Source organism: Maylandia zebra, linkage group LG3, assembly GCF_041146795.1.
Source record: "Maylandia zebra isolate NMK-2024a linkage group LG3, Mzebra_GT3a, whole genome shotgun sequence".
Taxonomy (NCBI): domain Eukaryota; kingdom Metazoa; phylum Chordata; class Actinopteri; order Cichliformes; family Cichlidae; genus Maylandia; species Maylandia zebra.
This window is the reverse complement of record NC_135169.1, coordinates 23,687,707-23,714,353: the sequence shown is the minus strand read 5'-3', so window position 1 is coordinate 23,714,353 and position 26,647 is coordinate 23,687,707. Positions and strand designations below refer to the sequence as shown.

At 39.9% G+C, this 26,647-nt stretch overlaps 1 protein-coding gene across 1 annotated transcript in view; it reads left to right on the top strand.

The window, feature by feature from the left end:
- The window catches only part of LOC101476207 (uncharacterized), a 36,476-nt gene extending 12,168 nt beyond the window's left edge, over window positions 1–24,308 (top strand). Inside the window, exons 7-34 of the mRNA XM_076881136.1 lie at window positions 253–422; window positions 630–764; window positions 1,367–1,465; window positions 1,568–2,435; window positions 2,623–2,724; window positions 2,825–2,859; window positions 3,410–3,562; window positions 3,743–3,871; window positions 4,091–4,129; window positions 6,062–6,190; window positions 6,669–6,795; window positions 7,538–7,708; window positions 7,783–7,817; window positions 8,053–8,217; window positions 8,337–8,471; window positions 9,454–9,492; window positions 9,574–9,714; window positions 10,337–10,416; window positions 10,539–10,562; window positions 10,804–11,152; window positions 11,527–11,580; window positions 12,070–14,706; window positions 14,796–14,874; window positions 17,721–17,831; window positions 21,961–22,248; window positions 22,965–23,081; window positions 23,168–23,289; window positions 23,377–24,308. Coding sequence (XP_076737251.1) covers window positions 253–422; window positions 630–764; window positions 1,367–1,465; window positions 1,568–2,435; window positions 2,623–2,724; window positions 2,825–2,859; window positions 3,410–3,562; window positions 3,743–3,871; window positions 4,091–4,129; window positions 6,062–6,190; window positions 6,669–6,795; window positions 7,538–7,708; window positions 7,783–7,817; window positions 8,053–8,217; window positions 8,337–8,471; window positions 9,454–9,492; window positions 9,574–9,714; window positions 10,337–10,416; window positions 10,539–10,562; window positions 10,804–11,152; window positions 11,527–11,580; window positions 12,070–14,706; window positions 14,796–14,874; window positions 17,721–17,831; window positions 21,961–22,248; window positions 22,965–23,081; window positions 23,168–23,289; window positions 23,377–23,451 — 6,608 coding nt within the window. The 3' untranslated portion in view covers window positions 23,452–24,308. The remainder of the gene's footprint in view (window positions 1–252; window positions 423–629; window positions 765–1,366; window positions 1,466–1,567; window positions 2,436–2,622; window positions 2,725–2,824; window positions 2,860–3,409; window positions 3,563–3,742; window positions 3,872–4,090; window positions 4,130–6,061; window positions 6,191–6,668; window positions 6,796–7,537; window positions 7,709–7,782; window positions 7,818–8,052; window positions 8,218–8,336; window positions 8,472–9,453; window positions 9,493–9,573; window positions 9,715–10,336; window positions 10,417–10,538; window positions 10,563–10,803; window positions 11,153–11,526; window positions 11,581–12,069; window positions 14,707–14,795; window positions 14,875–17,720; window positions 17,832–21,960; window positions 22,249–22,964; window positions 23,082–23,167; window positions 23,290–23,376) is intronic.
- Window positions 24,309–26,647: the final 2,339 nt, after the last annotated feature.

Below are 26,647 nucleotides of genomic sequence, written 5' to 3'. Positions count from 1 at the left end.
TGGTATGTACTCATTAGGTTTTTCTAAGATCAAGGTTGCCCCCCCCCCCCCCCCCCCCCCCCCACACACACACACACACACACACACACACAACATTAACTTTACTAATGCAAATTATAAATAAAGACCAGTACCACCAGAAATGTCAGTATAGTTTTTTCTACGATTATAAAACTTTCAGAAGCAGTAGATGATTTTTGAGACTTGGGACCCACCAATGTGCGAATCTCTTTTGTACCTGTGGTCTTTTAGCTCTCCAGTCCTTATCAAAACAGTCTGACCTGGAGACTGTCGTCAAAACTTTGGCTCCCGCCCTGCTGGCTGAGCTAGCCAAGATGAAGTCGTCCCCATCAACATCATCGTCCTCACGTTCTGCATCTCCAGAATCAGTTAAAGGGAGGCCTAGCACAGAGAAGACCAAGGTGACTTCACATGATGCCTTTTTTCATGAATGGACAGTTTTGGACAATTTATAATGTGGTCAGTGACAGATGACGTGATTGTTGATGCCACAAAACCAAGATTAAATCCTTCAACACAAATTTATACAAGCACAAACTTTGAGTCCAGTTGTCATGATGAAATCTGCATTTGGTTTGTTCATATTTTTCTTCGCTGTGTTTCCACAGGCTGCTAAATCTTCCCCTCCAACCATGGTGAGGCTACAAGGGATTGTCAGTAGTCTCTCTCACAGTGAAGTGATTTCTGCTGTGGAGAAATTTGGAAAAACCAAGTCAGTTGTTTTGTTTAGGTCAAGATTACAGGTATGTACACTGAAATTTGCTCACTGTTATAGATGGATGAGTTCATTGACCTACTTGTGAATCTAGAGAAAATGTGTCTCCTGGTTTGCTTCTGCAATCGAAGATAGATATTTATGCACCGTAGCTACAATTCTCTATAAATGTACTGTCCATTCATTAGTTGTAGTCATGCATTCATCATGCGGTTTAAAGTCAGTTGGTTATCCTTACTTTTCTTCTGTGGTCTTGCAGCCCTCACATTCATGGCTACTTTGGATTATACTGAGCTTTTATATAGACATCGCAATGTCAGAAAGTTTCTGCTCAAGTCTAATCCTATGAAAGCATACACAATGTATTTTGTTTTTATTTTGCTGCTTTGCATTATGCATTTTTTTAATCTATATATACACATTGCACTAAAAACATCCTTGGAATCACATTGGTTGCTTGCAAGTTGTCACCGTTGCTTGTAGTTTGCTTGGAAAACTCAAACTTGTCATCAAATACTTGTAAGCTACTGACAAGTGCTCATATATGATTTTTAGTGTGAATGTAGTAACGTAATAGTTTTGGTAGTAATCCAAATTAATGTGTGTGTGTGTGTGTTTGTGCACACCCAGGCAGTTGTGTGTTTCGAGAAACAGGAAGATGCTGAGAAACTGAAGAGCTTAAAGAACTTTGACATAAAAGAAGTAACTGTCAGTGTTGTTAATGAAAAGGTAACTTTGTTTTCCCTTGAGAAATACAAATATTAACATCACTGCTCTTCTGTGGCAAAATGATCAGTAATCTGATTAATCCAAAATTATCTTTGTTCACAGGAAATTGCATCCAAGAAAACCACAAAAACTAAACTGGAAACTACAGCAAAAGTCTCTGTTTCCAAAGCGAAAAACATCTCAGCTGAGCAAAAAGCTAAAACTGTAAAAACTGGTGATAAGGCCGAAGAAGCAGCTTCAAGCCTCGAAAAATCTAAGAGTAAATCTACGAAGAGTCCCGAAAAGCAGCATAACACCAGTGATTTGAAAGGAAAACGTAAACCCAAAGGGTCTCAAACCGGTGCTAAAAAAGCTGTGGTGGCACCTAAAAATACAGCCAATACTATGAAGGCTGTTGAACCAATTAAAGGTGCTGCAGTTGATGGTGAGCCAAAAGTCTTGACTTCCAAAGGAGAAACGGCCTCAACGACGCAGAAATCTAAAACAGCAGGAACTCTGAAAAAAGAAAAAGTGGATCCTTCTAAATCAACAACGTCAGAGGATAAGCCTGATGTAGAGACAAAACACAAGAAACCTGAAACAAAGATTCATGAATCTGCGATGGGGCCTAAAGGTGAAGCACGAAAAGCATCAGCTTCTGAAAGGGAGGACCACACAGAAGTTGAAACTTCAACTGACGGCAAAGATAATCAGACGTTACCAACTATATCGAGTGAGAATCAACTACCAACTAGTGCAGCTGAGACCAAGCCAAATACATCGCCACCAAAACCCACTGATCCACCTCAGAAACCACAAACTGTCATCAAAAGTCCAGAAGATTCACTCAAAGCTTCAGAACAGACCGAGCAGAGCTCAGATTCTGCTCTACAAGAAGAAACACAACAGCAGACTGCAGGAAAATCACCTGAGATTTCTGTGGAGGCAAAGCAAAGAGTTGAAAGTGTAGAAACGGTTACAAAGGACAAAGGTAAGTGGACAGAAAACACCTTCAAGTGTGGAGTATCTTTGACAGCAGGATGTTGGACGGAATCAAAAGCTAAAGACTGTGCTTCATGACGAGAACAGTTTTCAGATTTTTATTTAAATCAGCTGGGTAATTTGCATCCTATCTAAACTACCACTATTTAACTTAACTACATTTCCTTTATTCTAAGTCTCTGTGACTGCAAAGAAGATCTCAAAGGATCAGCCGGTCGCTCCTACCCACCCAACATTTGGGGAACGGATACAAGAGCAACTGCGTCCAGAAAGAATCCGTAAGAAATCCCCAAAGATCTGTATGAAAGATTTCTCAATGTGAAGATATTTTCTATTTTATAATTATTTTCTGTTTTTCTTTTGCTCTGCACTTTACAGGTTGTCTCAAGACAGTCAGACTTCCCCATTCAAAGGTAACATTAAAAAAACACTTAAATTATACCTGTAAGAAAAACATGCTTTGTCAAAGTGGTTAAGTTTTGATCTGAAATAGTTCAATTTGTTTTAAAAGTTTATAGTTGGGTTATATCTCATTGTCAGGTGACACTCAAGTAGGTGTAAATGTAGAAAAATGTTAAAAATTCAGTAGGGATGTCGCAATAACAGAGATTTTGTAGTCAGTATAGACACTTAATAGAATTGCACGATTCTTGATTACCAATTTAGTATTGTAATAAAACAATTATCTCATGTACTAACACATACTAAAACTCCTTTATTAAAAAGCTAGTTTAAAATGTTCAAATTATATGCAAATTATATGCACAGTAAAAAGAAAGTTACCATCAGAAACATTTTGTAATAGGTATTTTATTCTGATGTACCTCATTGTGTTCATAGTTGTAGACAGTGCTCAAAGTGAGGCACAGTTTATAAGTTAATGTTTGCATTTTTCAGATTTCTGTCTGGAATTTCTTCAATTGCAATTGTAAACAGATTCTGAATTTCTTTTCTTTTGCACAGCTTGTTTCGCTTGATTACAAGGTGCTGTTAATAAGCAACCTGCCAGAGTATCACGATGGCTGTTACGCAGAGGAGGACATCGCCGGTCTGCTCACTCGACACAGATTTGAATATTACGACGATACGATCTACGTTATACCACAGGCGCGCATGGTAAGCACCAGGCCATGAATTTGCATTGGGCTGGATTATTACCTTCATTTTAATGGGATTCTAAATGTCTTTTCTAAGACGACCTAACTAACATTTAGTTAGTTAATACATATTTTGTGAGTGCCTGTCTTCATGATTATTCAGTTGAAATCAGTGTTTGGTGGTTTGTTTTTCCTTCAGGCTTTTGCCCTCATGCCAACAGCAGTGGCAGCTAAAAACATCGTGCTAGCATCAGAAAATCATGATTTTATTCTCAATGGGTCTAAACTTCGACTGCAGGTTGAGAAGGGCGACATTTTAATGACGCCGGTAAGCAATGTGTGTAGATAATGCACTTTACTGTTGTGACAGATGTTATTAAAATTATTCGAAAATAATCGGTTTCTGCTTCTTCTTTTTTTAAAGTGTGATTATAAATTTTTAAAAATATTTTCTTTTTGTAGAACAAAAACATCTTTAAGCTGAAATAAATCAAACAGAATCCAAAGTGATGTAATGATTTTTAACTTTTTTTTCTTTTTCTTTCAGCTTGAGTTTTATAAGTCTCTGATGAAACGGCTGTGCTATGTAAGTAACACACATATCTCAGGAACAAAGACTACGCTAGAATACCTTTAGATTTATTGGTCAAAGTTAGAGCTGGGCGATATGAGATTTTTTCATATCACGATATGTTTTTTTCATTTCAGGCGATAACGATATCTATCACGATATAAGCCAAATAACTATATTTGTAAGATTTAAATGTGCCGTTGCTCACAAGTAAAATGTGAAATAATCAGCAGCTTGTTTTTATTTAAATATTTATTTCCCATAATAAGTTCAACAGGGTAGATGTACTTAAGGAACATGAGACTTTTTCAGATAAATAAAGGCAAATATTGCAAACTACACAAAAGGCAGCCGCTAAAGCGTCTAAGTTTCAAAATAGAACAAATGAAACAGACTAAATTGTCAATTCCACTTAGAAATAAAGTATTAATTCTAAAAATAAATCTTAGTTTGTTTTACAGAAGAACAGACAAAACTGACTAACTTTTGTCAATATCAAATAAACTGAGAACTAAAAGGAAATTCTCAATCTCTCCTTGTTGTATAGCTGAGCTTTTCAAACAGTTTTAACAGTTACTTTAGTCTGACAAAAGCCGAATGACGAATTAGCGCTTCCAGTCAGAGACTGAGGCTACGTCCACACGTACACGGGTATTTTTGAAAACGGAGATTTTCCGTTTCCGTTTTAAAAAATAATCCCGTCCACACATAAAGGCAGAAATGAAGGAAAACGCTGCTATGAACATGCCAAAGCAGCAGGTGGAGCTAGATTCCTAACCGTGCAGAAATGTTGGCCAATCAGAAGTCTAGAAGCCTCGGTGGGAAAAAGTAAACAAAGCTGTGGCATAGAAGCAGAACCGAGTCGTATGTGTGGACGGACAGTAACTGTGTGTATGTGTAAGCATTTAAACACTGCAGAGAGTAGAATTAACAGTAACAGTATTGTAGAAATTCATTTCACCGAAACAATAACGTGGCGCACAGTGTGACGCATGCACCAGTTCATTGTATTTCCAGACTTGCTTTCGGCACAATTTACAGTGCACGCTACTCTGTTTTTTGTCAGACTTGAAATAGCCGAAATACCTTCACACTACGGAACTTCTATGGCTCTTCCGTTCGACAATCTCTCCGGCATTGGAACCATCATCTGTTTTCTCTTCGGTCATGCTCGGTTGATTTTTCTAGTCGGCACACTCATTTCCTCCATTACCCGCTGGCTGCTTCCCAAACAAACACATGTGCGGCTTGGCACTTGTGCTGTACGTAACAAGTCACGCGACGTGACGCTGCGGCTGTGATTGGTTCGGCTCTGCGCTACTTAATTTGGATTGGCTGACCTTTTTTTTTTTTTTTTTTTTTTTTTTTTTTTCAGAGGACAAGAGCGGCGAGGTCTATCGCGATAGCTTAATTTCTCTATCGAGTAAAAGTTATATCGCGATACATATCGTTATCGTTCTATCGCCCAGCTCTAGTCAGAGTATAAAGTCGTAACTGGAAGCACTCACATCCAAGTCAAAACACCTTGAAAAATGGGGACATACCCGTTTTTTCAGATATTCAGACAGGGTTAGGAAAGGTTTGGAGAACTTTTTTTCCTGGAATAAAAATTTAAAACTGCATTTTGTATGTTTTTTTTTTAAACATTTGTTTAATGATTTGAAACGTGTGCAAAAAAACTACAAAATTGGGAAGGCGCCAAATGCGTTTTTCACAGCACTGTGTGTACATTGGTTTAAATATTTTTTCAACCAGTGTTATCAAAAACAGCACGAGCTGCAATTATAAATTTGAATAAAGAAGATAGCTGCCAGGGTGCATACCTGCTGTGTGAATATAAGTGCAAACTTATGACCTTGATCTTGGAACTGTAGTATGAGAATGTTTCGAATGTCATACTGTTTGTGGGTTTTTTGTTTTTTTCACGTTAACCCGGTTTTCTCGAAGCAGCAAGTGACTGATAATGGAGCACGAACAATCTACATCAGGAACATCTCACCAGGCGAGTCCCGGGATCTCAGAGAAGCTTTGAAAAAAATGGATTTTATAAGAAACTACCTGCCTCTTCTCAACAAGGTATAAACACTCATAAATGCCAACAAGTGCATGTGTTAGAAGTTTGTGAAAGGCCGAATGAGATATGTGCTTGTGTAAGTGTATTCTTAACCATACAGAAAAATTGACAGATTAACTGCTTACACACCAAACTAAATGACATGCACCAACCCTCATAAATCCATCCTTAAAAAGAGATAATGTGTCTGGATTTGGATGCTACTTATCTTGAGGAAAGCACAACCGCAAAACTATAGAGATAGTAAAGACAGATTGCTGTGAAGCACTAGTGTTCATCACATTAGAGCATTCGTGCAGGGGTCACGTTGAGCACGGCTCCAGTGCATCATTGAGCCAGGATTTCTGACTTTTGAATCCAGTGAACTCCACAATAAAGCTGTGCTTAGTTCACTCTTTCCACGTGTGCTTAGCACTTATTTTTAACATTTAGAAGATAAAATTAAAATGTTCAGAATAAATTTTCTTTCTTGTGTTTCAGGTGTTTATCGAATTTGAGTCTCTTCGTGATGCTGATCGCCTTGGTGTTTGGTACAGCCTTCTAAAACAGGCCACCGGCCACAAATTGTCAAGGCTGGAAATACCACACAGTGGATGTACCTCACTGCGTAAGTGTGTTTTAAATGGGATTTTAAACAAATATGATTTTTTTTTTTTTTAAAGATAGGTAAAGTTAATGGAAGGTCATCTGGTAAGGCCTTTCTTTAGCTTTCTGTTTGTGAAACACTTTTGAATATATGTCTGTGAAGGTTCTCAGTCATCCAGGTCATCGTAGTCAAAGGAGCTTGCAAAGAAAGGCGTCTGGACTTCTTTAAGTTGCTTGAAGACGTTTCACCTCTCATCCGAGAAGAATATATTTTTCTCTTGAATATATTTGTCAGTTCTCCCCTGGACTGTGGATAAAGTGAAGAAAAACTCCTGCTTTATTGTTGTCCACAATAAATTATTGTGACACATTCCTTCAACTTTGATTCACTAACACTGTGATTCTCCTTCCCACAAATCCTTTGATGCTCATTTGCCTCGTTATCTCTCTGACCTCTTTTCTGGTCCCTCCAGAAGTCTTTGCTCCATCAGCGGTCAATTCCCTTCTGCTTGTCTCTGCCCTAGACACATGAACCAGAGCCATTACTTAAACTCCACTTTTTCAGACTGGCATTTGATCTAACTCTCTAATCATTTTTTTTCTGATGCCTATGATACCTTGGGTATCTGTAAAGGTGCTTAAAGTTAAAATAAAAGTCAAAACATTGAAATTACTGGATCACTGTAAACATTAAAAACCTGTTGTGCTTTTTCCTTTTCTTTCCCCCACAAAAAATTAAACAAAACGTATTTTTGCTTGTGCAGCACCAAGATTGCCACACAAAGCTTTGCCAGACAGCGATGTTGCTGTTGACGGGGCAGCTGTCCCAACAGAAGATGTGATCATCCCACAACGCAGCACTTCACCATATTGGATCACAATGACAACTAGTCCCTTTGTGTTCCCCACTGTCGCTCCTTGGTTCACAATCCCAGGTGAGAGAAACTAAAATTAACCTCCAGATATAAAGTGTTGACTGTTACTAACTGTGTGTGTTTTACACTTCTAGAGTATTTAACTGTCAGGGAACCTGATGACATTGAGGTGAGTGCATTTTATAAACCAAGGTTTCATGTGTTAAACAGGAATCCTTGAGTAAATACCAAGAGGCGTCCATTTTTCCAAATACCGACCTCAAAAGCCACATTTCTCTTTTTCTGCTAAACTTGGTTTCATTTTGTCTTCTCTATGTGGTCAGTTATAGTAATATATTTTTTTAAAAAGTGCTGCAAAGTTTCTCTTCACATAAACTTTGGTTCTTGAACCTTGTGTCTTGTAGAAAGCCCAATCTCAAGGTTCTACGTTCTCCACGATCATGTTGACTGGTTTGCCAGAAGGAAACTACAGACAGGAGGATGTCACCAAGCTGGTGTGGCGTTACTTCCCTGATCAGACTGTTCAGACTCTGTACTACAACATAATCGTTTTATCACTGCAGAGGAGGGTGAGGAGTAGACCCAGCAGGCTGATACAGAGAAATTTGCATTTGCAAATTTAATTCAATTTAATGATTAATATTGAATGTTTCCTCTGCGTCATTTTTTCCCCTTTCTTCCTCTCCAGGCCTTTGTGTTTTTTAACAGCTGGGATGCGTGCTGCGATTTCGCCAGAGATTACCTCAAAGATCCAGTTACAGTTGGAGAGTGGATGCTCAAAATCCACGTTGTTTTACAAGACGTGCATCCTGGTTCAAGTGAGGTATTAATATTGGAGCTGAAAAATCGGGGGCTGTTAAATCAGGGGCATGCTCCTGTTTCACTCAAACTATACAGATCCCAATCAAAAAAGATTTCTCCTCTAAGGAGTGAGCACAGCATCATCCTTCTCTGGGCTAATATTAATAGAATGAGACTCAGAATACTTTATTGATCCCTAGGGGGAATTATGTTGGTTACAGTACAAACAGTAACAAAGACAGATAATACAAGAAGTAAGAAATAGCACAATATATACATACATATAAGTCACTTATTGATAAATATCTGAATAAGAAATGGAAAAACTAAAAATATGCATGAATTTCATATCAAGTATTTATTATTATTTTGTCTGTATTTGTTCCTTCCTTTTTGCGACAGCAGCACAAAAGCTGCATCAACTTTATCCACTTTTCTGTTCATAGACGACAGCCCACGTCATTCCACCACCACTTTAAAGTTTCCACAGAGCTTCTTGTGAAGTCAGTCCTGTGTAAACGTTAAAGACCCAGACATAGGTTATGGAGTGTTTCACTGACTATTAAGCAATGCCCTCACTTATTTTGAAACTTCAGTTGCTGCTAACCTTCTAGCTTCAGCGTTTCCCATCTTAAGGTTCCTTGCGGGCTAGCTATTCAGGCCCTTTGTGAGATCTCTCTCCACAGCTACATGTTAAGAGGAATTGAGGTCTGACGACTGTTGCGGAAAGTCACTGAGACTCAAAAAGCATCAAATAGTTCCTGCAAAACTTTGGTTATATATTATGTCGTTACTGTCCTGAAGTATGAATCCTTTGCCACAAAGATGCAAACCAGGATCGAGTTACTTCTCACTTACAGTGGAGTCCAATCTTTATCTTATCAAATGGGGTCAATAAAACATTAAAAACACTCTAACCAGGAGGAGAGTTATTCAATAGTTATTTTACAAACAGAGGATAAGTAATTGATGTGAGCCGCTTTCATCTTCTACTCTTTTCACAGGAGAGCATGTACAGAAGCATGATGAAATGGAGCAGCACTGTAAGTCAGCAGTCACATAAATCTGTCTTGTAAAAGCAGCAGGCTCGGGTCTCCCTGATCTTAACACTGGTTGTTTTTCAGCATGTTCCACAGTCTGAGTCTCTGGAGGACCGGCTGCTGATTGTGGAGGTCTCCGAGGTGAATGTGGACCTTGTCATGATGATCATGGAAGTGGTGGCGTCCATTGCTGCTTTTGTCAGATTCTTGCCGCTTGCCAACAGGGTACGATTTCATAAACACCTGCAAATTTTTCACGTTTTACATCTGCAAGGCTTGTCATGGTGTCTGCTGCTCTTTTAATATTGAGAAACTTTTTAAATGAGTCTGAAGGAGACTATATTTTTTTAACACTAGTTGAGCAAGTTTAAATATTCCATGTACAGCCAGTCCCTGCAGCAGGCAATCTGAATTTTACATGCCTTTGCAAATACTGGTGAAGGACTGCCTGAAATGCACTAAGTTCTCAACCAAGTGATAATCTTATGACCTGTTCAGCCTTTCGTCCTGGCCCATCTAGCAGGGAAGATGCCTGCAGTTTGAGGCAGCACTAAGTTATTCTTTTAGTGTTTCTTGTTCCGTGGTTTTATTGTTCAATCAAAAACTTGCAAAAGTATAGAAATATGTTTGCACTTATTTTCCATTTGCAATTTTAAAACACCAAGATTTTTTTTCTTTGCCTTGTACTATCGTAGAGGGCAGTAAAGAAACTCGCCAGGACCTCTGTCCTGTTACTTTCACAAATTGGGCCTGTAGCGCACCCTTTGAGTACCACTGTGTTGCTCGAATATCCTCAGGAAGAAAACAATTGTACTGTCACTGATGTAATATCTTTCTGTTTTCTCAGATATGCATTGAGATGGCTGAACCTGGTGGATTAACACAGGTGATGGAGAGCAATGTCACCAAGGACTATTTATCTTCTTGGTAAGTGTGTCCCACAATCAGAAGTGAGACAAAGAGGAAATTGATTTTAGATTGTGTGTTTTTTTTCTTTAAAGTGTCTTCATGCTTGTCTGACCTTGTGCTTTTTTCTCTCCTCTTCATAGGAGTAAAGTCGGACGTATTGAGTCGTGAGTATCTTTCATTTTCAGGTTTAGTGGCAGAGTCAAAACAGTCATGATGACTGCTGCACTCCTCAAGGTTGTGCTATAGTAAACAGTTCCCAAAGATGCAAAAAGAGAAGAGTGTGATTTAGACATAAGCAACTCTAGATTAGAAATTTGAAATGGAATTTCTTATTTCACATTAACATTTTGTGACAACAAACTTCTTTTCATAGTAACCTACTGGCATCTTTGCTTTTAAATTCAGTTTGAAGAGTCTGAAACAGCGTCTGCAAGACTCGGGTGAGAACACACTTAACCTCGAACTGGAAACCGAGAAGGCCGCAGAATCGACCGCTGTCCCGCAGCCAAGTGAGCAAGGCCAGAAAGCAGCAGTGAAGGAAGAGGGGCCACCACAAACTTTGGTCACTACTCCTGATGCAAACGCCGCCCCCGCCGCTTCTAGCGCTGCTCCTTCAGCAACAAGCCCAGTCAAGTCTGAGGAAAAAGACTCAAAACTTCCTCACATCAACGAGGACGTTTTCATGGCCATTACAGCGGCGCTTCGTGAGCATAGACAGGGTCGAGAAAGTAGGGCACAGAGCAAGGACAGAGAGGTAACACTTTAAATTTCACTGTGTTGTCCCAAAATATCTTAAGACACTAAAAGCCTTATTTTGGAGATTACATGTGAGCATTGTATAGTAGTACACTGTCGATTGTTGCGGTAAAGCTGCAGGCTGTGTGAATAACTAATGCTGATGATACAGTTTTTAGATTTGCATTATTTCTGGAACTGATAAATTAAAGCGAAGGTCATCATTACATATAGTCTTATTTATTTTTTTGTAAGCTTGTGCATGTCCAGTCCTTAGCATCACCACTCACTAAACACATTTTAGGCCATATTTTAGTGCTTGCCAAAACCAGCACAGAATAACGCAAAATCAGTTCGGTTTAATCTTTTTTCTTATCTTATCTTCATTTCTAGAGCAAAAGCAGCAGCCCTAGTAGGGCACAGGATGAAGACACACCAAACAGAAAGGTAAACGTTCATCAGACCCACGAGGATTTCTTACCCCTTGTTGGTGGCCTATTTAAAATAGTAATGAAGTATTAATGTTTGGTGTTTCTTTTTGTTTTGTTTTGTTTGGTTATTGTGGGGGGGGTTGTTGGTTAACTCAAACACTTAATCACACTGACAAAATTCAATGCTGTTTTTTCAGTGTAGATTGTCTTTCACTGCCTATTCTTACATGGCCTCTTAACCATTATTGTTGTTAAATTAAAATGTGATGCTTTTCTAAGGTGTTATAGGTATGTAAATGCTACAAAATGGCCATTTCTGAGGGGCATAATTTGTTTACTGACATCCTGATCATATAGGAGGAGACATTTGGTATATTATAGTAAGTTTTCTACATACAAGGAACCATATACAATGTCAGTAAGGTTATATTTGTGATAGTTACACTCTGATTATAGGGTAAGCTGTTTCATGGCTCCACAGACTGTTTTTGGTTTTTCCATCTAGGTTCAAGTTGATAATTTAGAGAAGAAAGTTTCTTCAGAGAGCCGCCCTTTTGGTGAGCCGGATTTCAATGTAGACGACTTTGTCACTGTTGATGAAATTAACGATGACGCAGCAGACGCAGACCCCAATGGTGAAAGCTCCTCTTCAACTAAGCCAAAGTCCACAGAGAATGCGGAAAGTCAAAGCTCAGCTGCATCTCCTGCTTCCAAACGAACCTCAGCAGGGTCCTCCAAAGACTCCAGCAGCTCAGTCTCTCCCTCATCCAAGCCCACGGAATCTTCTGAGAAAAGCAGTTCAACCTCCTCACTACGAAAAAGTAAAGACTCATTTGACTCCACCAAACCCGAATCCTCTGTGAGTGTCAGTAAGCCTGTTTCCTTTTCTGGTGAGAAAACGCAGCCAAGCAAACCTCCAGACAAATTGCCGCATTCTTCGTCCTCGGGTTATAGGACCCGTTCAAAAATGGCATCAACCACTGCTGCAGAGCTAACAGAGGAGAGTGCAGCAACAAAGTCTGACCTCAAAGTGTCAGCAAAGGAAAATCAAACTAAAGTGGAAACATCATCAGAGACACAGCCACCTGCAGAGGGAGAGGGATTAGGGATGAAGAGCCAAACACAGACTCTGGAGACTGAATGTAAGGACGCACACAAAGAGTCAAAGAAAAGCAAAGGAGATGGGGAAAAAGACAATGTGGGGAAATATCCACAGGAGGAGGAGGATGATGGTGAAAGTTACCAGATCCTTGATTCGATCGATGAGCCAACAGATGAACAGATAGATGAAGACTCAAACCAAGAGACTAAAACAGAGTCATCAGGGCCTGAGCAAACCCAGAGTTTGCATGAGGGGGAAAGTCAGGTCTTGAACAGCATTGATGATAAAGGCTCAGAGGAGTCCAGTAAAACAGAAACGGATGCTCCTCTCTATGTGATAGACAACGTTAGTGAAGACCAAGCCAGTACAGTCCAAGAGGACAGTCATCTGGTCAAAGATGAAGTTGCCACAGCAAAGCAGCCGTCTGAGGAAAAGATTCAAGAACCAGATGCAGCTGATAAAAAAGAAGGGTTGGATCCAAGCATGAACCAAACTCCAAGGTCCAGTGGAGATGGAAAAGAAATGAATGAGGAGATGCTCTCAGAAAAATCAAGCAAAGCTTCCAAAGCATTTTGCCAAACTCCAAATAATGAAGAACAAGAAAACAAAGGCAGTTCAGCAGATGTTACTAAACAGAAAGCCTCTGAGAAGTTAGATTCAGTCAATGATTACACCAGAGGAGAAGATGACGAGAAGAAACTTAATACTTCGAAAGCAGTCACTGAAGGAACTGAAGAAGAGGAAGAAGCTTACCAGGTAATTGATTCTGTGGAAGAAGAGCCACCGACCACAGAGACCGAGGCAGAGGCTGAGAACAAGGAGGAAAAAACCAAGAAAGACGTTGAAGTGGCTAAACGAGCTGAAAGACCAACAAGGAGGGGTAGACCGAGAACAAGAACATCTAAAAGAGAGGAGAAAGAGACACAGGAGGAGATGATCTTTGAGGTAGTGGATTCTGTTGAAGATGAATTTGTTCAAGATGTCTCCACCACAGAGAGGCCTGGTAGAAGGAGGTCGGCCAGAGGAAACAAAGACAATAAAAAGACGCCAACTTCCACAGTTGCATGTATAAAAACCGTCAGGGAAGAGGAATCTACGTCTGAGATCCTAGACTCAGTGGAGGGTAAGGCTGCCATGAACGAACCAACCATCACAACAAGGTCAACCAGAGGAAGAAGAGAAACTAAAGAAGACGTCTCAAAAAAAGACAAGACACCAACGAGGAGGCGGCCGACACCTGCCAGAGATTCTCAGGAACCAAACAAGGAGGAACCTCAGCAAGTGAAAGAGAGCACACCAACAAAGAAGAGCGAGGGGAATGCCACCTTTACAATAGTATACCCAGTGCAGGATGAAGTTATTAAGGATGAATGGGCCATAACTCCAGAAAAAAGAAAAAGGGGAAGACCAAAGAAGGACACTAAAGTAACTAAAAAACAAGCTGCCATGAAGAATGCTGCATCTAGTAAAGTGGCTGATGAGGAGGAGGCCATTTATCAGATTGTTGACTCAGTTGAGGATGAGACGGCTGACAATGAGCCTTTGAAAGACCAGAATACAGAAGAGCCAACAGTGCCTAAAGACGATAAAGACTCAGCATCGCCAAAAAATGCAGATGATGAGGAGGTGGTCGATAAAGAGGAGTGTTTGGATCACACTGCTGAGGTTAGTGATGCTCTATCTGCTGAAGACGAGTCTGGTACAGCAACGAAGGAAGAGAAGCCAAAAACAGATACTAAAGAGGCCACTGGGTCCCAAAGTGAGGCTGCTGCACCAGAAGAAAAGACAAATCTGGAGGAAGACACCCTGGAGCTGGTCACTCTGGATGAGGTGGGAGCAGATGATGCTGGGGAGGAAAGAGCAGTGGAGGGTCAGGACTGGAGCAGGGAGATCACCAAGGGAGAACCTGCAGAGCTCATCACTCTGGATGAGATTGTTGAAGAAGAAGAAGAGGAGGAGGGGGAAAAGGCAGAGGAAAGCACAGTGGAGCCCCGCCCACTAACACAGGAGAGCCAATCGGTGGAGGCCGCAGACATAGAGGTAATGTTGAGATTTATTTGAGCATCTTTGTTTCCTCTTTAGTAAAAACAGAAAACTCGATGGTCGTGATTTCGTGTCTTTGTTTTTAGACTTTTGCGACAGCAGCTGAGGTAGAAGAGGAAGCAGAGAAGACATCAGGATCTGCTAAACGCAAACATGATGAAACAGGTCAGTTTCATTCTCCATCCATCCATTTTTTTAACTGCTTGTTCGAGTTCGGGTCGTGGGGGCAGTCGGAAGTTCAGACTTCCCTGATAGTCTCATTGCTGGATCTGCCCCGGGGCCTCCTCCCAATAGGACATCAAATGACCTTGAACAAGAAAGCCTGTTCTGCTGTTCAGTACTGAACAAATGTAAACCACAGCACCTAGGAGTTGCCCAGGAGGCATCCTAGTCACATACTCAAACCACCTGAATAGAGTTCGATTTGCACGGTCAGATTTTGTGGAGGAGAAGCGAATGTGTACAGCATAGTTTTTGTTGGCAGGGCTCTAGAGTGCGTCACAAATGTGACCAAATTTTTCAATGGTGCGACTAAAATAAACCTTAGGTCACACCGGTGCGACCAGCTGTTCGAGTAACAAAAAAAGTCTGCAACTCTTAAAGTCTCCGTGTGGTCAACAACAGACACATGATGCCCACATTATGGTCCAGATAGTCCTTCGTGTACGTTTGAAAGTGCAGGTGGATAGAGAGAGGTGAGTAGCTTGAATAAAGCGATATTGATTCATTAAATCCTGAATAGAGTTTTAAATATAAATGTATTTTGCCAGAAACGCGAGAATCTCAGGTTAAAGCTCACAAAACTATTTCAACAACCACCAAACAGTAAAAGAGAGCAGGTAAATGGATTCCACACAAAGATGTAAACACACGTATCACCCCGTCGTATCAGAATCAGCTTTCTCTTTCTCGGCTTTCTCACCGACGGCACGTAGACGGATATGCAGTCAGGACTGGGAGCCGACAGCTCACTGATTCTGATGCGTCGGGTTTGCGCTTTGTGTTTACGTCTTTTTTTTCTAGATTCTGAGCTGCAGGTTTTGTCTCTGTCCAACCAAAATTCACTGAACCAGCAGCAAAAGAAGATCCAAACTACGCTACAGATTTGATAAACATCGTCATGAATTCCCTCTTACTTTTGCCGTTTTGCTTCCACCACAATAAAAATCGCACGTCATGTACACACTCTCTTTCTCTCTGTACTTCAAGAACAGTTTCCCATCTCAAATTAGTTTTCTGCATTATTCATTCACTTATTACCCACCAGTGTACAGCTGTTTACAGCGCTGTCGGCCGCTGTCTGTTTTTTTTTTTTTTTTACTTAAATGACCTTGGAGAACAAAGCCTAATTTCTGCTGTTCAATACTGAAGAAATTTAAAAAAATTTAAATTATGTAAAGTTGCAGAATATTTTTAAGGTTATCTGCTATGAGAAGCCAGGCCAGCAAAATCTCCTTCATGTTTTTCTGTGTTTTATTCTCAGTTACTTTGACACAAAGGCATCTGCTGTGATGCTCACACCTCTGATAAAGTCTCACAGTATCAGTACTGATAAATGATCAGAATTATAATATTTCTGACTGTCTGAGGCAAAAATGAGTCGAATCGAATTGGGACCTCGTGAATTGTAATCGAATGGATTATATAAATCAGTGATGATACCCAACCCTAGTGAGCAGCCTAGGCCTGACAGAAGTGGATGTAGCTGTGGGTAATGAGAAAAGATGAAAAGAACTATTGATACATTTTTTATTAAGGCCTGATCCATGTGAAATTCATAGCCAGTGCTCTGACACAGAGCCATCAACCTCTGAACGTTGAAAAATGTATCCAGAAAACACATTGTTTTTTTATTTTTATTATTTATCACATATGTCGTGATAAATGCACGTCCCAAGTGTCCCCTCTCCCCACTGCCTTTCAGCGGCAGCCAGCAGCAAACAGGTCATCAGAGGAGGCCGAGATGATTAAGTTTAATGTTGTCTACAATATTGCCAAAGAACTTTAAGCACAAGCACAAGATTGTTAGTTAATCATTATACAAATCAATATTGTCTGTATGGACATCAATCCCCCCCCCCAAAAAAAAAAATGCACATGTAAAACTGCGGTGTTAAGTGATGCAGTTGAAAAATGTGGGTGCGCCTAACTTTTGTGCTGGCACCAGTGCAACCGTGGAAACAAGTTAGTGTGGAGCCCTGGTTGGTGTCATGTATTTGGATTTATCAGTCCATTTAAATAATTTTAAAGTATCTTCAGGTGTTTAAAGGCTGTTCAAATTCACTTTTTCTGTGTATTTGATCCAAAGGAAGAATCTAAAAGACTAAAGAACATGAAGTTAAAAGACAACATTAGTTTGTGTGGAAGCCGGGTTACGATTTATGGGTTGAATAACCAGAAAATCTGAAGTTTAAATCAGTTTGCTTTCATCAAACTTAATAGAGACATTAAGAGCAATCCCTGCTTCCAAAAGTGAGTTAGATTGATATTTTACTGATCCAGAGCACAATGAAATAGAAATAAAGAGCAGGATCTGCTGATAAAGCAATAAAAAGTATTAGTGTGCAAAAACATTGCTCTACAGCGACGTGAAATACAGTCACAGTAAAGTCAACAAAGTTTGATTCATCCGTGTTTTGACAGACAACGCAAAAGACTGTTGACAATCAGACACTAACCTAATCATGTGGTTAGACCAGAGTTAGGAAGTCCTCTAGGAAAGTTGGAAAAACAGGATTTGTCTTGCTTCTGAGCAAGGTAGTCATCTACCCTGCTAAGAATTGTCTCATTCAACTAGTTCAACTTCAACAAAAGCATTTAGATTAAACTTAATCCTATATCATCTCTTAGGAGAAACAGGAAACTTTATGCTTGACAGAAATAGTTTTATTTAAATGGAGATTTTCCCACATCGCCCTCTTAGAAGACAGCATTTAACTTGGGTATATTTCAACACGAAATGAAACTTTTTACTGTCAATACTGCCTGTGACCTCTCATTTCTTGTTTTAGAGGAGAGTTTCAATTTTGTGATGGTGGACGAGGTGGGAGAGACTGTGGAGAAGGAGGCGGTAATTACCAGGACAAGAGGTCGACCCAGGAAGAGAACCAGGCAGACCCCGGGTCAGTGTTGGGAAGGTTACTTTTAAAATGTATTCCACTACAGATTACATAATACATGCACCAAAATGTAGTTTGTAATGTATTCTGAATACTTTGGATTACTTAATATACTGTCATTGCTTTTCACAACTACATGAATGTAGCAATCACATCCTGCCAATTCCTGTTTGTTTTTAGCTTGTAAGCCCAAATCTGTCTGAATAGACAATATATTTACTGTAGGGGAGAAAAGACTTATGTTAACATACAGGGAGTGCAGAATTATTAGGCAAGTTGTATTTTTGAGGGATAATTTGATTATTGAACAACAACCATGTTCTCAATGAACCCAAAAAACTCATTAATATCAAAGCTGAATGTTTTTGGAAGTAGTTTTTAGTTTGTTTTTAGTTTCAGCTATTTTAGGGGGATATCTGTGTGTGCAGGTGACTATTACTGTGCATAATTATTAGGCAACTTAACAAAAAACAAATATATACCCATTTCAATTATTTATTTTTACCAGTGAAACCAATATAACATCTCCACATTCACAAATATACATTTCTGACATTCAAAAACAAAACAAAAACAAATCAGCGACCAATATAGCCACCTTTCTTTGCAAGGACACTCAAAAGCCTGCCATCCATGGATTCTGTCAGTGTTTGGATCTGTTCACCATCAACATTGCGTGCAGCAGCAACCACAGCCTCCCAGACACTGTTCAGAGAGGTGTACTGTTTTCCCTCCTTGTAAATCTCACATTTGATGATGGACCACAGGTTCTCAATGGGGTTCAGATCAGGTGAACAAGGTGGCCATGTCATTAGTTTTTCTTCTTTTATACCCTTTCTTGCCAGCCACGCTGTGGAGTACTTGGACGCGTGTGATGGAGCATTGTCCTGCATGAAAATCATGTTTTTCTTGAAGGATGCAGACTTCTTCCTGTACCACTGCTTGAAGAAGGTGTCTTCCAGAAACTGGCAGTAGGACTGGGAGTTGAGCTTGACTCCATCCTCAACCCGAAAAGGCCCCACAAGCTCATCTTTGATGATACCAGCCCAAACCAGTACTCCACCTCCACCTTGCTGGCGTCTGAGTCGGACTGGAGCTCTCTGCCCTTTACCAATCCAGCCACGGGCCCATCCATCTGGCCCATCAAGACTCACTCTCATTTCATCAGTCCATAAAACCTTAGAAAAACCAGTCTTGAGATATTTCTTGGCCCAGTCTTGACGTTTCAGCTTGTGTGTCTTGTTCAGTGGTGGTCGTCTTTCAGCCTTTCTTACCTTGGCCATGTCTCTGAGTATTGCACACCTTGTGCTTTTGGGCACTCCAGTGATGTTGCAGCTCTGAAATATGTCCAAACTGGTGGCAAGTGGCATCTTGGCAGCTGCACGCTTGACTTTTCTCAGTTCATGGGCAGTTATTTTGCGCCTTGGTTTTTCCACACGCTTCTTGCGACCCTGTTGACTATTTTGAATGAAACGCTTGATTGTTCGATGATCACGCTTCAGAAGCTTTGCAATTTTGAGACTGCTGCATCACTCTGCAAGAGATCTCACTATTTTTGACTTTTCTGAGCCTGTCAAGTCCTTCTTTTGACCCATTTTGCCAAAGGAAAGGACGTTGCCTAATAATTATGCACACCTGATATAGGGTGTTGATGTCATTAGACCACACCCCTTCTGATTACAGCGATGCACATTACCTAATATGCTTAATTGGTAGTAGGCTTTCGAGCCTATACAGCTTGGAGTAAGACAACATGCATGAAGAGGATGATGTGGACAAAATACTCATTTGCCTAATAATTCTGCACTCCCTGTAAGATAAGATGTTTGCTCAGTGGCGAGTAGTCTTCAGTAATAGTAATAAGTCACGTAGATACTGAAGTGGTGCATAACCCAGGAAGCTACCACAACTAAAGCAAGGTAGTTGCAGCAGGCTAACGTTAGTTTTTAAAAAAGAACTTCCAGACCTTTCTTTAGGTTGCAGTCTTTGGATGCTGAGAGCACCTTGGTTGCTGGCAAAGAGAGTTTGCATTGCACTTTCAAATTCCCTTTCTTCTTTATGAAGTGGTGTAGGAATTTCCAAGTAAGAAATGCATTCCTGCCCATGCACTGCTGGTTCCGTTGTGCTGTCTCCGGGTCGTGTAACTGACGCACATACACAGGATGCTTACATTAGACCCTCTTATTGTGTGTTTTGTTTGGGTTTCCAGCAATGTACCAAAAGTAGAGAGGGCCTAACATATGAAACAGAAAAATACGGCAGTTTAATCCATTTATTTCAATAAATTATCACCTATTTAATAGGGGTGCAACGATACACAAAATTCACGGTTCGGTTCGGTTCGATACTTTGGTGTCACGGTTCGATATTTTTTCGATACAAAAAAATGTTCATGCATTTTTAATTTGTCATTTATTAAAATTATAAATATATATTTTAACTCAAAAGTACAGTTTTTAAATTTAACCCTAACCCTTGTGCGTGTTTTTTATTTTGACAGCGAATGCGCACCTGCGGACCACTTATGTGCAGCCCTGGTTATTTAGCTCGTCATATTGCAGCCACAGAAATTCTTTTGTCCATGAAACCATAAAGCTGCACTTTCTTTTTGCCTTATAGTCTGATTTGTCATAACTTCTCCGTTTTGTGGTAAGCTTTTCTTTGGCTGTCACTTCTTCACCCTGAACTGTCTTATTTGGCTCAGCAGAACTGAAATATATATCCTGCTGCTTTTACACACGGACTCACATAAGCTCAGCGATTCTCTGCGCGATCAACCTCTCACATGTTTAAGCTTGCTGCCGGAGATTTCACTTGTCATGTTTGCATAGTAAGCTAACGATTAATAAGACGATGTCAGAGGAATTGGTGCACAAATTATCATCACTCACAGATCAGTGCTGTTGCTCTCTATACACAGTTCGCACGATTGCAAAGTGAAAGCAAAAAAACAAGCGCAAATTCAAACGCGACTTCAATATGTCACATATTGACAGTGGCTCACCCAATGACATAATTACCCAGATACATTTCTGAAAGAATGCAAAAGCATTGACATATATTTTTCCTACAATAGCCCGACGGGCAGGGAAGAGATAGATTTTGGTAGCCCGACTGAAAAAATCGCTAGCTCCGGGACGTCGGGCTAGCGATATTGCAAGCCCTGTATCTGATTGAGGAATCACTCATCTTTGGAAAAGAGAGTTTATTACAGAGAAATGGCTCTTTCCAAAATAAAAGCTATACTATCCGCTTCTTCTGGGCTATATTCTCAGCAGCATAAGGAGAATCATGTGCTAACAGCTGTCTAAATGACTCGGCTAAAGTTAGTAGCATGCTTGTTGTTTTTGTCTTTGCACTAGGATGATGTCGGCGTAAATGTGCAGTCATATTCGTTGTGTTCCCACTAGTGCTTTCAGGTTAATCTCGTTGAAATGACCTTAACGCCACAACACGGCAAATCTCCGTTAACGAGCTACCGCCGATCGCTCCGTGCATGGGGCTAGACGGCAAACACGTTAACGAGCTAACTGCGCTAGCACACTAGTTCACACCAATGTAATTGAGCATTGCATGGCACATCCAACATACTGTTTTACTTTAGTCCATGACTCGCTTACCTTCAGGGTCATACGTCACATGAAAACCAAAATAATTCCAAACGCCAGATCTGAATGAGGGTGGGGGAGGTCCATGTTACAAGGAGAGCTTAACTTCTGTCTTGCTAGCTTGCCCTGTGCTCCTCCTTCTCCATGCTGTCTGTGTTGAGCGCTCAGTGGATCTGCGCTCGACAGTGCAGCCTAGGCGGAGTAGTCGAACACAGATTCACTGAGCGCTCAACACAGACAGCATCGTCAGAAGGAAAATTGATAAAATAAATTACGAATGTTGTATTGTTCGATACATATGCGTACCGAACCGAAAGCACTGTATCGAACGGTTCAATATCGATACGAATATCGTTGCACCCCTACTATTTAAGCGGTAACTATAATGGAATACAGTTACTCATATTTTGTATTTTAAATATGTAACATCCGTACATATATTCTCCAGTGGCTGGCATCTGGGATAAAGTCGTGTCAGAGCTCTGAGACATGAAGCTTAATTAATCTGTTGTTTCCTCCCACAGTGAGAAAATCTGCTAGAGGGAAACCAGAGAGCACAAAAGAGACGGAAGAGGAGGAAACAACAGAACCACTGCTTCCAGCTTCTGTTAATTCCACTTTATCACAGGACCGAGACTCATCTGCGCCGCCAGGTGACGGCCAGGCGGAGAGCCAGAGGACCGAAGAGGAAGCAGAGACCCAGCCTGATGCTGCACCTGCCCCTGCTGGACAGCAGCCAGAGTCTACGTGTCCTGATAAGGAGACAGAGCAGGGAGAGGAGAAGGATGGATGGAGCACGGTTGGCATTAAAGGTACAAAGAGCTGCTTTAAATCAACAAAATACATCACTCTGACAGCGAAAACACAGTAAACTGAATATAAAAAGAAAAATTGTGATATTTTATGGCTCTGATCTCATGTTTGTGTTCCTCACTGTGCTACATACATTCAGCCTGCGTGATGCCTGGTAGTTTTTTTCCTTCTTCAGTGATTACCAACAGCCTTGAGATGCATTTCCACTACCTTGTGGTGGTAGTAATATGTTTTACATATGTGGTTGGTGCTAAGGGCCCCAGTGTGTGCCAAGAATAATACAAGGGAGGATGGATCCAAGCTTTCTGACCCTGCCATCCTAATGTCACAGCAGAAATTGAGACTTTTTTTTTTCTTTTACAGCGTTGCTGAACTTGTGTGAATTGTGCCCTCAGTTTTGCGTTCTTAACTTAGAGAAGTTGAACCCAGTGTTCTTCTTCATTCTGATGCTCAGTTTGAATTTCAGCAGGTCATCTGACCATGTCTACATACCTACATCACTGAGTTGCTGCTATGTGATTGGCCGATTAGAGATTTACATTAATGAGCAGTCAAACAAGTGTACCTAATAAAGTGGCTGACAAACATTTCACCTTTTCAAATAAATCAAAAATCATTTGTTTAATTACTTAAGTTATAATTTAATATTTTATAAACCCGGTGGCTCCTGCAGCAGATTTGTTGATGATTAAGGTGTTGCTCTTTCCATTTTCAGTTGTGGGTAAACGCAGGAGGGAGCTTGTTGGACCTGAGGCAAAGCGATCTCGCTCTCAGTCTCCGTGTGTTGTAGCAGACTTCAGACTGCCTCAGTTCAACCCCAATAGCCCCCTCGGTGAGACACACACATAAACACACACGCACGCGATTCAAATGCTGTGTTAACACTTGTCTAATTTTCCTGTTTCTACTCCCCTGCAGGTCAGGAGTTTGTGATCCCAAAATCAGGATTTTTCTGTAACATCTGCTCTGTTTTCTACCTGAATGAGAAGACCGCCAAGGAACTCCACTGCTGCAGCCAGAAACACTACAACAACCTGCAGGTACGCATGCGCACACACCATTCAGTACACAAAATCACACTCTTGGCCTAACGATGTTTGGTTTCTCACTTTTCTGTTTTTTTGTAGAAATATTATGAGAAACGTCGACAAAGAGCTTCAACAACGTCATCTCAGATGTCTCAAGGCTCCGTTTCTGACTGATGGACCTGATCTACTGATTATTTTAACACATCACTGTGGAGAACAAGCCAATGTTTTTGATCCTACTAGTTCAGAAACTAAACTAATCACCGTGTGGTACCTTTTGTTGTAAATGATATGTCTTCATTCATAAATTGTCTCGCAGCCTTTCAGTTAATGTTTTGTTTTTGTTTGTACAGGCTGGTGAAGAGCACAGTTTTAATTTTCTGTTTTCTATTATTCTATCTTTTATGTGAAAATATTATTGAAAAATTGTCCCTATTACTTTAGTTAACAGGTCATCAGGAGGTACCTGACAGGTGTTGATAGTTTATTAAACTTTTTTTTTTTTGCTCATTTAGATCTTTGGCTTCAGTTTCTTAAAAAGAAAAGGTTCCAGCATTATATGTTTGCTGCTGTTCTGTTAAACATCAATTAAAACCTGAACAAACCACCAAATTCATCGAGACATTTGTGCCTGTTGTGTTCATAGTTTTCTGGACATCAAGAAATGCTCTGCTTTTCTTTTTGGAGAGGATTAGTTTTACAGCTCAGTTTGCAAGTTTTTTCTCTAGCCAGTTTATTTTTTTATGTTACTTGAATCCTAGCATATTGTATAAACTGCTGCATTGGGCCTGCTTTATTATTATTATTAATGAATCAATAAATCAATTAGTTTGTTTATTCAAGTGTTTATTAGAGATGGCACGATACCAGTTTTTAATGTCCGATACCGATATCATAAATTTGGATATCTGCCAATACCAATATGAATCCGATATAGTGTATTTCTTAATCAATAAAATGTTTTTTTTATATATTGCTGCATTTTGTATAAGTTCATACTCAAGTTTAAATAAACAACAACACTAAAGCTATGCTGTTATACCTGTATGTAAAAAATACACTACACCCAAAATATTTCATAGTTCAGCAATACTGATCAATCTAATAAACTTAAACCTACACCATCCTCCCTATTCTGGTATTTTAAAGAGTGCTTAAAAGAAATATTAAACAACCTAACTAATAGGGTTGCCAACTCCCAGCAAAAAAAAAAAAAAAAAATAGGGAACCACGCTCCACCTTGTGATACTTAATCGGGGTAATCAACTTTAACGCATGTGGGAAAAAAAATGCACAGTAATCAATTATTTTTCCACAATAATTAAATAGATTCAACATTTTTCTTCAACAGAACTGCAGACTGCACAGATGGTACCATCCCAAAGTAAAAAGTACTATAGCTTACTAGGGTATATTAGACTTAATAGTTACTATATACAATAATGGACTTCTATACATTTGACATCAGATTAAAACATTGGGTGTAAGATTCAGATAATTATTTATTAAAAGCTCGACATTTTAAATGAGAATAAGAAAGAAAAGTATGTCTTTGTGCCCCCTTTTCCTTGTTAATGCCCTATCGGCCCCCCTGGCAAAACTTTGCTAGACCCGCCCCTGCACAGTTACCAGCGTCAGCTACGTAGAAAAGGATCCTGAAAGTAATATTAAATAATTTCTATGACAGCTTATCAAGCTTAAAGGTGCGGCTATTGTTTAGCCGCTGGTTTTGTCTTACTGGTGCAAAGTGGGCCAACAACAAACGAGAGACGGACTTGCGACAGAAAAGCCGATCAGCTGATCACTGATCAGTTTCATGATTGAAGAGCAGCAGGAGAGGGAGGGGAGAGAAGAGGCAGTCGCTCCATATATCGCTTGTTAAGCTTAATGCCAGAATGCTTTACAAACATTCAGAGATGAACTTACACACACTTGCTTTACTTCTCTCTGGGATCACTTCCTCGGAGATGAAATGCTGGATGAGGCTACAAATACACACAGCCGCTCTATCACGTGAGCACACTGCTCCGACGTGCTACGGTTATGAGCCGAGTTACGCCGTGTCGAAAGTTTTGTGAGGTGCTTTTTTTGAAACATGAAAGGGAAGGGAAGAATCAGAGCTGAAATGAAAGATCCCACGACCAGGACAACTAAAACAAGCAGAAAATCGTTAAAGAACTTCTGATCAACAAAACAGATTTTTCTTTTAAAAGCACACAAAGATTTAGTCAACCTGATTGGCTGACAAATGCTGTCACAAAGTTAAGAATTATATTTATATCACCTCTGGTTACATTTAAAAAGGTGCTGAATACATAATTAAAGATAAAATAAAGTCTGGGTGGTTCTTTTATAAAAGCAGGGCCATGGCAACACAAATCCTTTTATTAGCAGGTAATATTCACAATCAGCCATAAAGTTGATTCAAAATAAACTCAGTTTTAGTTAGGTGTAGCCTTGTTAGTATTCTCCCAGTTAAAATTCAACGGTCAGATATTCAGGAACACTAGTGGTGTAGATTTGTGCTGATCTGGAAATTATTTTGAACCACCAAAAACATGTTTTTATTTGTAATTGGACTACAAGGAAACCATGTTGCTTAATGCTTAATGATCCCCCTGTTAGAGGAGGAACAGTGAATTTAAAAATAGCAACAGTGTGCCGCACCTTTAGCAGCGACTTTTTAAATTTGGTATCAAGTCTATAATGTTTTTAACAGTCAGTGTTCTCCATTTAAGTTAGTGATGAGTTTCACACTGCAAATTTTGAGGATGAAATGTTAAATATGATAACGGCCTGTTAACAGCAGAATGCGCTACTAGCAAGTTAGCTGGTAAACACCAGATCTTTCCAAAACTGGCTAACAGAAAATAATTCCTGAGCATGATAATCTATTTTCTTGGAGGCAGAAATGATTTTCTGTTAGCTATTTGCTAGCTATTTGTTGAACAGTCTGGTGTTTGCTAGTGTGGAACTTTACTTCTTTTTAGTCTTAGCTACAGTTTGATTTTAGCTAACAGGTTGAGAACAAATCAGTGGCATTTGTATAGATTTATTGAATTTAGGTATTGTGTTTTCTGTTTAATTTTGAATCCTCTGACCAGGGAATAAAATGTTAAGTGTTTAACAATTTGAATATTTTAAAATTTGAACATTTTTTTCTTGCTTTGGCTCTTGGAGGAGGTGGACGCATCTTTCACCCTCTCCTTGCCTTATCTTCCCTGCTGCTACTTCTATTTCTTTTGTCTAGTCTCGTCTAACTCTAACTCTAACCCTCAAAGAGTCTCTCAGTCTTGTTCTCTAAAACCTAAAGAATTATGGATTCGATTAACTGGTCCCGTAACAAAATTGACACCCTCCTGGGCTTTGG